Source organism: Vicugna pacos, chromosome 32, assembly GCF_048564905.1.
Source record: "Vicugna pacos chromosome 32, VicPac4, whole genome shotgun sequence".
Taxonomy (NCBI): Eukaryota; Metazoa; Chordata; class Mammalia; order Artiodactyla; family Camelidae; genus Vicugna; species Vicugna pacos.
This window is the reverse complement of record NC_133018.1, coordinates 1,316,228-1,326,044: the sequence shown is the minus strand read 5'-3', so window position 1 is coordinate 1,326,044 and position 9,817 is coordinate 1,316,228. Positions and strand designations below refer to the sequence as shown.

Here is a 9,817-nt window from a genome sequence, read left to right as displayed (position 1 = left end):
AGCTCCTAGACGAAGGCCTGGGTGGGCCTTGCTCACGACAGGCACCACAGAGGTGTCACACAAGCCACGTGCATGCCATACTGGGCCCTCTTTATTTCTTGGGGGTCACATACAACTTGGGAGCCTTTCCCACTCTGGGGCTGTAGTTGCCAGGGGTGGAGCCGAGACAAGAACAAATAGGATGCCTGGGGCAGACAGCTGAGGGTTGGGCCCACCGTTCCTTTTACCTGACCACCCTACTTTGGACAAAATCCAGATGGAGGTGGGTGGGTGGTAGGTGCAGCCCAGGCCCACGTGGCCTCTCCTCATGGGAGCCCCTCCTGCAGCAGCTGGGAAGGTGGGGGTCAGACTTCAGGAAGACGAGCACCACTCAGCTTTCCGCTGCCTCTGGCAACTGAGACAGGGCTGTCTTCTCCGCCGCGGTGGGCAGCTGGTCACTGGCAGGAGTCCCGCCTGATCACAGGGCCGCCTTCCCTGCCTGGCAGCCCCTCTGCTGCAGCTTCCGGATGAGTTCCAGGAGGTTCATCTGTAGCGTCAGCTCCTGGGGTGCAGAGGGGCCACTATGAGGCTAGAGTGACACGTGGTCCCCTTTAGCCATGGCAAAGGACCCAGGAAGCAGCCTCCTTTCCCCAGGGACCCAGGGCACATATCAAGGCCTAGAGAGTACCAGGCAGTGAGTCCACGGGGCTGGCTTCCAGGGAAGCCTGGCTACCACCTGCCAGAAAGGGGCAGAAGCCAGGACTCCACCCACGGCAGGGCAAGCAGTCGCCCTGGCTTGACGTAAGTGGAGGTGTATGCAGGGGAACTGCAGACAAGGGCCCTGTGTGGTGCAGCGAGCCTGGGGAAGATGGACGATGCCCTGCAGTCAGCTGGCTTACCCTCCAGTGGCTCTGTGCTGAGTACGGGGCAGAAACCCTTCTGGGAGCCTCACTAACTCACCACCTGCTCCCCTCCTCCCCGGGCCTGGGCTTCCCAGTGACCAGCTAAAACCCCAGATGGAATCTGGCCTTTGGGAACCAGCATCCCCTGTGCTGGGCCAGGGCAGGCCCGCAGCACTGACCTGTGGGTTTGTGGTCACATAGAAGCCAGCGACCCCTGCCTTCTCCAGTGTGCTCTGTTGGTCCGCCACCTTCCGGTCCAGCTCCAGGACAATCTTCTGGTCCATTGCGCGCTGCTCTTCACGGATCCGGTGCTCCACCGCCTGCCACGGCGAGGGCCAGCTCATGGGCTCAGCCTCCTCTGGTCCCTCTCCCCTCCCCAGAGGCTCCAGCTCCAAGACCATGGATACTGCCCTTACTGCATGAAGGGCCCTCCCTTCTTGGCCACAAAGAACCCTGCAGATGGGTTCAGATGCCCTTTCCCAAACACCTTTCCTGCTGCAGCCCCTGCCAAGCGTCCACGCTTTGCTGTGCCAGGCCTCGCCCAGCCCTGACAGCTTGGGTCGGGACCACCATAAGCCGGCCAGATGCAGCTCCACCTCTGCTGACTATCAGGCTGGCCACCATCTCTGGGCCTTGAGTATGTCTCTTCTGCACTGGAGCTGTGGCCGACCCCAGCTTGGCACCTCCTCCCTGCACTCTGGCTTGGGGGACATGTCTCTGCCCGCTCCCCCACCCGCCGTGTCTTCTTCTTTACATGTGGGCCTGTGGGTTGTTCCCAGAATGGACCCCTGCGGGCTAGCTCCTTCATCCCACCATCACCTGTGCATCTCCAAGGCCTCGTGGCACAACGGCCCCCACTCATACCTGCCCTGCGCAGGCCCAGCCCACAAGGAGCTGAGTCTCCAGAGCAGGTGGCAAGGAGCAGGGGGATCACACACCCTCCACCCAGTCTGAGCACACCCCAGCCCCCTACAGTGAAGAGCAGCACGAGGGCTCATCAGGCCTTCAGTGGCCCTTCCCAGGCTGAGCCCCCTCTACCTGGCCCCATCAGCAGAGCCCAGGTGGTGCCCACCCCGCCCACACCCTACCTCTAGTTCACGCTGCTGAGCCGCCTGGAGCACAGGCAAGTTGTGGGGCCGGCAGGCCTGCTGGGCTTCCTGGTGTTTCTGCCGCAGCGCCTGCCTGAGCACTGGGAGGGGAGGAGACCAGAGCATCAGTAGGTGGTGGAGGGGTTGGGGGGGCACCGAACATCTCCCACCCTGGCGCCTGCTCAGCTGCCCCCCAACCACGGGGCAGCAGGCAAAGGTGTGGACATGATGAAGGCTTGCACTGGGACACCCAGCCCCCAGGCCACTCAGGCCTGCCCTCACCCAGGGTATGGCCTTTCTCCAGCAAGGTTCCAGGGCACTCCGGAAGGTGCTGGCACAAGAGGAGAGTGAGACCAGGCGTGCTGGCATACGGGTGGGGCCAGGGCTGCAGCCTAGGCTCGGCAGACTAATGGAGGAGGGGAGACTGTGGTCTGGGGCTTTCTAGGCTCAGATGGCTACAGGCTAGGAGTCTGGTGTGAACTGCCCATCATCCACGGACAGCCACTGGCATGTCCAAGAGATGAAGCAAGCAAAGGCCTGGAAAAGGAGGACGAAGAGAGTGGCCTCTGCCCCCAGGGGTGCGGCAGCGTCGCTCCCTCAGTGCCGTCCCTGGTGGACGGGGGCGGGGGTGGGGTGGGGCATGCAGAGCCACCCTGCACCACCTTATCCACAGCTCCCAGAGGGAGTAGGGTGCGCACAGACCCTGGAAGGCTCAAGGATGTGATGAAATAAAAGCCACATTTAATGTAAGACAAGAAAAATTTAAACACAAAACTACCTCTCTACTGTCACTCTGGGCCTCCCTCCCTCCCTCCAGGGTGCACTGTGCAGCTGTAATCATGTGTTAAGACAAAGGCAGAAACACCTGCTCAACAATAAAGGTCAATTCTCCTTCTGGCGCCAGCCACGTAACTCCTTAGAAGATAACATTCTTTTCTCAGTTCTGTAAGGGTTCACGATGACCCGCCACGCACTTTGTACGTACACTCTTCGGTGGACTTTATGTACGATGCCAAGGTATCATTTCCCTCAAAGACAGTGCCTGGTGCAGAACAGACTGCTCAGACGACCCGGGGAGATGCTGGGCCGCACCTAATGGAAGTTCTTATTTTCAGTACTTACTTTTGACCTTATTAATGTCACTATAGTACTTGTATGTGACCTATCTTACAAGATTACTGTTTCCTGCATGGCCAAGTGTGTGCTGAGTCTCCGATAAAAATAATGACTAGGTGACCTGAAACAGCTGACCAAGACTGTCGTCCTCCAGGATGAGTGGTTGTAATAGTGACTCTCAACGTGGGAAGAAGCCACGGAGGGTGCCGTGTCCTGGACTGGAGCAGGCCAGTGAGACAGGCGGCCCCGAGGCGCTGGCTGCTGTCAGTGACCAGGCCCTTGCCCGGGAACAGCGCACGGAGCAGCTGGCCTATCAGCCAGGGCTTCACCTGACCTGGGAATGAGCAGCCTCGGGACAAACTGGTCATGAAATGCCTCCCACGCCTTGGTCATAACCAAGCCTGAAAGGAAGGGGACTGTAGATAAAGAACGTTGTCCACCATCCGGTCCTACAAGAATCCGGTCATCGCCCACTGCAGTCGTGCACCTACAGCCACCTGGGAGGGAATTCAGGGCGAAGATCGGGATGAGGCACTTTGTGCTCTGGGAAAACTGGCAGAACTGGCCCTCAGGTAGGTATTTTCAGGAGAAAATTTTATGAACCAGTTTCCTGCATCCTCGCACATAGAAAAGCACTAAAACCATTAACTAAGCTATCTATTCTTCGTGAACAGCAGTGACCCTCAACCAGGATGAGTGCTCGACTGCACGCACCCTCTTTGCCAAAACCACACATACTGGCCTCCCCGCTTGCTTTGTGGAACTGTCCTCAGAGCTTTCTGAAAAACTGCCTCTGGGTTATACTTCTCAGGCTGGCTCGACTAAAATTTTCCATTTCTTTCTTAGGTTGACTACTGATTATTTTTTGACACATGGGAGGAGCTGGCAGACGCTGTGTGCCGGGGAGTCCGTGTTGCTCCGAGAGGGGCCCAACACAGCCTCTGAGCAAAGCGCCACAGTCCCCAGTAACTGTGCAGGCCTGGGCAGAGGAGAAAGGCGGCACAGGATGGAAAGCCAGCCAGCCACAAAACAGAACACTCAACGCCATTCAACCCAAATCCTGGACTAGTAAGTGTCAATGGCTAGTCTCCCCTGTAAGGAAATAGCGCCCGCTCTGTCCCAGGCAGAGACCTCACGTTACAGCTCTTCTCCGCAGGGCCCCCGAGGTGCCCCTGCTGCACCCAGAGCCTCTGCCAACCTGTCTCCTGGCACTGTGCGCACACTTCAACCATGGCATTTATCACACCAAGTGAGTTTGAAGCTGAGAGCCGCCTTCAAGACATTTCCACGAACACAGAGACAGAAAGACACTCCCTAGCTATGTTTATACCACGTGGAGGCAGAATGTGAGCAAACAGACAAATGCAGGGAAATGTCAGCTTCACTCCATTTATCACACGTCACCACAAATCCCAGGTCAACTTCCAGATTCCACTGGCTGAGCAACCAGAGGCAAAAAGAGCTGCACCCACTGCCCAGGCCGAAGAGGACTGGCCTCAGCAACGACCAGCCGACCACCACCTGCTAAGCCACAGAACGAAGCAGAAAGTCACTGCTGACAGCAAAGCTGCTGAACCTTCCAAAGGACAAGCAGCAAAGTGTCTGGAGAGCTATCAAAACTCCCCATTGAAAAGAACCAGGGCTCTGTGGAGAGGTGGCTTGCTTCCTCTTTGCCCCCTTCCCCCCTTTAAAAAATTACTGGGTGCTTTATTTGCTCCCTGAACTAGTAACCTCTGGAGAGAAACAGATCACCAAAATGGGAGCAGATGCATTTGGCAGAGACTCAATCACAGGCAGGAGGTATGGGAAAGATCTGTGGTGGCAGCAGGGAAAGGCCGGTCCTAATGGAAGGCTGCTGGTGTGGGGAGCTGGAGGCAGCTGACAGAAGAGGGGCCGAGGCTGGGAAAGAATGCCAGATGAGCCTGAACACCTTCCTGTACCAGAAAGTGTTCCAAGAATGATGGGAGCACATCAGAAGGACACAGGGGCCAGCCCACTGTTCTCCCACTGGCCAAATGTGGCCCAGTTTGAGCATTAAAAGGAATGAGCTGTGTACTTTGGCTCTGTGAGTATGCATCTTATTCTTCAATACAAATGTGTACAAGGACAACCACCCAAACATTTAGGGAGGAAGCAGTACCAATTCTAAAGAATCTGGAAGACCAAAGAGAACACTTCTCAGCTCTGTGAAGTAAGCACTACCCTGCTTACCTAAACCAGACAAACATGTTACAAGAGAATGACAGCCCAATGTCCACCGTGAGCACAGAGGTAAAAATTCTTAACGAGATTTCAGCAAATCAAATCCAACAGACAAAAAAGACAGTACATCATGACCAAGCAGTGTTTATCCCAGGAATGCAGTTTATCCCAGGAATTTAAAAAGCCAATGTAATTCACCATAGTAACCAAAAAGCCACTTGATCATCTCAATGGATGCAGAAAAAGGATCTGACTAAACCCAGCACCCATTCCCGACAGAGACAGCAATCGGGGGCAGATGTCTATCACGTCATTAGGAGGAATTTTTGCCACATGTTTAACGTGTGTATTGTCATGCCTCCACCTGCTGCTCAGTTTACAGGAAACACGGAGGGTGGAGAAAGGCAAAACGTCAGCACGAGGAAGCAATCCAACAGACCCAGAGTGGGGACGGCCCACGGCAGAAGGCACGGACTCTTCAGCAAGTCAGTGCCACAGTAAATGCTGGGGACTATTCCAGAGGCAGAGAGACCAAAGTGACCAACCGCAATGCATAACCACACACCGGATCCTTATAAATCAACAGAAAATTTGAGATAATTTCCAATATGTGGCCATGGACTAAAGATCAGAACATACCCTGGAATGACTAATTTCTATCCATTGTTGTGGCTACAAAGGAGCGTGTTCTGGTTCCAGAGCACTGGTGCTCAACCCTGGGCCAAGGACGCCTGGGGACATTTTTGGTTGTCACTACTAGGGGAAGGTGCCACTGTCATCCAACAGTTAGAAGGCAGGGATACTGTTAAACAGCCTGCAATACACAGAACAGTGTCTCACCATTAAGATCTGTCCAGCCACCAACATCAACAGTACTGCTGTTGAAAACCCGGGACAAGAGGAAAGCTGAAGAGCCCGATGAAGCCCTGCGGTGTTGCATATACTTACTTATGACATAAAGATCTGTGTCATAACTTCAATTATCGAGTGTAGATGGGGAATGTGCAGGTAATCATACTATACTTCCAACTTTCCTAAATGTTTGAACTTTTTTTTAATAAATAAAAAGTTGGGGAAAAATAAAATAACAAACGTGGGAAATCTGCGGGGGCAGGAAGAGCTGCTGAGCGTATCTTACAGGAGGGGGCTCCAGAGGCCCCCCCACCCCGCCCCGTAGTAAGGACGCCTGGGAGGGGACAAGACTCACGACGCTTTGGCCAAACATGTGTCTCAAGTAGAAAAGTCTTCGCGTCCCGGAGGGTGCCACAGGGAACAGTGCATGGGACTTGACGCGCAGCAGAGGGAACTGACCGTAAAGGGCGCTGCCCAGTTGTCAGCACTGCGGGGCATCACTGCTAGCGGTCAGCCGCCGCCACGATGACCTGCCCCTGGGCTGACCAAGCACAGAGACCTCGGGCCGTCCTTCCTAGAAGAGGGTGAGGGCAGGGGAAGCGCGAGCAAGGAATTTCTGGATGTCCTGCTAACAAATGACCGTGCAACTGACAAAGTAAAACGGGCTTGACCCATTTATCACCAAAGGCTCCACGCCCTTGATCTGGTCATTTTCAGGGACTTCTTCCGAGCGGTACCCGGGGAAGGGCTCGGCCAGCCGAGACCCGGAGCCGCCGAGCACGCCGACCTCCCGCGGAAGGAGCTCTGCGGCCCCGCGGAAGGAGCTCTGCGGCCCCGCGGAAGGAGCTCTGCGGCCCCGCCGCTCCCGCGCACCTCGGTGTTCGTTCTGCAGCCGCAGGCGCTGGTTGTACAGGCTCTTCTCGGTGAGATGCTGGATCTCCAGCAGCCCCTGCACGATCTCGAACACGGTGCCGTCGAGGAGCGCCAGGGCCAGGTCGCTGAGCGTGGTGTAGGACAGGCGCTGCTGGAAGGAGCTGCGGGCGGAGGGCGAGGTGAGCCGGGTGGACCGGGCCTCCTCGGCCGACCGCCCCCGCCCCGCCCCGCCCCGCGCGCCCCGCGGCCGCGCACCTGGGCAGCTCCTTGACCAGGCCCTGCAGCGCCGACAGCAGCTGGTAGTGCCTCTCCTGCTGCCGGGCCCCGTCGACCGCCTCCTCCAGGGCGCCCGCGTAGCGCTCCATGGCGCCCGCGCCGCGCGCCCCCTTACGCCGGTCTTCCGCGCGGGGCGCCCCGCCCCCTTTTACGACAGCTCTGAACGCGCCCTGCCTTCTGTGTCATCCGGTGGGAGACTAGCTCCGCCCCTCCGAGGAGGCTCCCGCGTTGTCACCGCCCCTTACCCTGCTACCCGGCCCACACGACCTCAGAGGCGTAAACCGACAGCCTCCAGATCGCGAGATTTCTGAGAAGCCCTTCCCGGCCCGCACTGAGGCCCCGCCCCGCCCTGGAGTTTAGACCGTGGTCCGGAGAGCAGATGCCCAGCCCGAGTTGGGTACCACTGATGGAGGGTAGGTCTTCCAGACTTTAGGGTTGATCTCAGCCTCTTGGATGTTGCTGGGATTCAGTGTCTCTGTGGTTCGCTGGCTAAATTGAGGGTTTTTTGCTTGTTTTACCTCTTACGCTTTTTTTTTTTTAAAGTAACTGAGTCATTTTATCACAGAATACTATGTGGCTACTTAGTTGGAAAAACGTGTATATTGCCCTAAATTGGTAAATTTAAGCTGTTGTAAAAAAAAAACTGTTGTAAAAAACTACTTCATAGTTGTGTTTACCTGTCTTTCAACTGACAGTCAAGCCTGATTCTTTCAGAGGGAAAACATGAGTTCCATTTATCTGCTAACACTTCAAATTGAAGGTCTTGATGTTATTCTGATTGACTTGAAGAGACATCTGCAGTATATGGATGTTTGGGGACATAATATTAAATAAATGATGTTTGTGAATTTTGTTACGTTAGGTGGCTTGGCTAAATATCTTCCTATAACTGTATATGGATTTCATTTTTCAAAAACCACATTTGCCTTTACGCTAGGTTGTAAACACTCTTTACAATGCATAAAGCATGTTTTCCCTTATGTTAAATCTTTTATAACATTTTGTATTTACATATTGTTGGTCTGTGATTATTTAAACCAGAATTTGTTAAAATATGTATATAGATAGAATACATGTGAAATAGGTTGGTGTTTATCTTATAAACATGCATAAAGGAGGATCACAAATTATTTTCCTGTGCTTAAGCACCTTACGCCAGAGTTTGGTATGAGACGCTACTTTCTGTTTTCGAACAAATGAATTATGTATAGTCTGTGTTTTCTGCAAGCTCTATATTGTAAACTACATTCCAGACAACTACTGACTGTTATGTTTTTAGTAGTCTCTAGTTTTATATGTGACTTTTGTCCTGAAAGTAGTAAAGCCACATAGACATGTGCAAAACTAATACCATATTTGTAAATATTGAGTATGTAATATAGAAATCAACTGCGTATTTAACTGGTCTGGAACCTTCAGGGGATTAATGCAAGAAATTTGAAACAAAGATTTTAATGAACTGGTATTCAAAAGACACCAATAAATGTAGTTAAGACATTTTAGCCTCCTTGACATTGTTCCATGAATGTGGAATATTTTTCTGTGAATTTAGGTCTTAATTACTCTCAACAAGCTATTGTAGTTTTCAGTGTACAAGACTTGTATTTTTTTTCCTTGCCTCTATCAGATGCTGATTCAGAATGTACACGACCTCCTGGAGGACCTTGCCCCTACCCTGCCATGTGCTGCCACTTTAGAAGGCCTGTGAAGTCACCAAAAGGTTTTGTCCTTTACTTGATTCTTAATTCTTTAGAATTTATCATTTTACTCTCATAAATGCCTGTTGTTCTTGTAACAAATCTTTTAAAAATGAAAATATTGTACTTTAGATGAATAATGTACCATAGATGAATAATGAATGGATCACATGTAACATATGATTTTAATCCTTTTAGAATTAGTAGAGCAATAGACACATTATAAAAAAATTGCAATACCACCTAAAGAAGAGATTTGCAAATGTCACCTACAGAGGTGACTGTCATGAATGGTTTGGTGCACATCTCTCAGTCTGTGTCTCTCTCATTCTGTCTCTTTCTGTTTCTGTCTCACACACTCATAATCAGATTCATTTACATCTATGTTGATTTCACACGTATGGGGTCATACAGATGGGACCCTCGATGCAGACGGTAGGTTCAGGTGCTTCCACCCTGAGGGCTCCCCTGACATCAGGTAGAGACCCTGCACCCACTTCTCCAGCTGTGCAGCATTCATTCATCCACATGGACCAGAACTGATGGATCCCATCCCTTCTTCACGAACATTAGTGTTGCTTGCAACTCCCTGTTCTTTCAGCCAGTGCTGTGATGAACATCTTTCTTTGAAAAGACATCTTTGAAAACTTGTGCAAGAACTTTGGTGGGGTCAGCTCGAAGGATCAGCACTGCTAGGAAAGGGATGCACCTGTGGAAACTTAATGGTCCTGCACCCTGTTCTCCCAGAGAGGAGTGTCTGTTCACTCTTCCCTCCAGGGGATCTGCTGGGGCCTCTGCCTCCTCAGGTTGTCACCAGACTAAAGACCTGTCA

The 9,817-nt window shown here is 52.8% G+C and overlaps 2 protein-coding genes across 5 annotated transcripts in view; one reads left to right on the top strand and one right to left on the bottom strand.

Moving 5' to 3' along the window:
• Positions 1 to 65: 65 nt before the first annotated feature.
• On the bottom strand, positions 66 to 7,429 carry DGCR6L (DiGeorge syndrome critical region gene 6 like). The gene is made up of 5 exons (XM_072953611.1): positions 7,268 to 7,429; positions 7,013 to 7,173; positions 1,970 to 2,070; positions 1,061 to 1,201; positions 66 to 541 (listed from the first exon to the last, which is right to left on the bottom strand). Exons 1-5 carry the CDS (start codon positions 7,375 to 7,377, stop codon positions 458 to 460), a joined length of 597 nt encoding a protein of 198 aa, XP_072809712.1. The 5' UTR covers positions 7,378 to 7,429; the 3' UTR covers positions 66 to 457.
• The window catches only part of LOC102526874 (E3 ubiquitin-protein ligase HERC2-like), a 72,706-nt gene continuing 70,303 nt past the window's right edge, over positions 7,415 to 9,817 (top strand). For all 4 annotated transcript variants that reach the window (XM_072953615.1, XM_072953614.1, XM_072953613.1 and 1 more), the window contains exons 1-2: positions 7,415 to 7,701; positions 8,916 to 9,008. The gene's annotated coding sequence lies outside the window, so the exon portion shown is untranslated. The remainder of the gene's footprint in view (positions 7,702 to 8,915; positions 9,009 to 9,817) is intronic.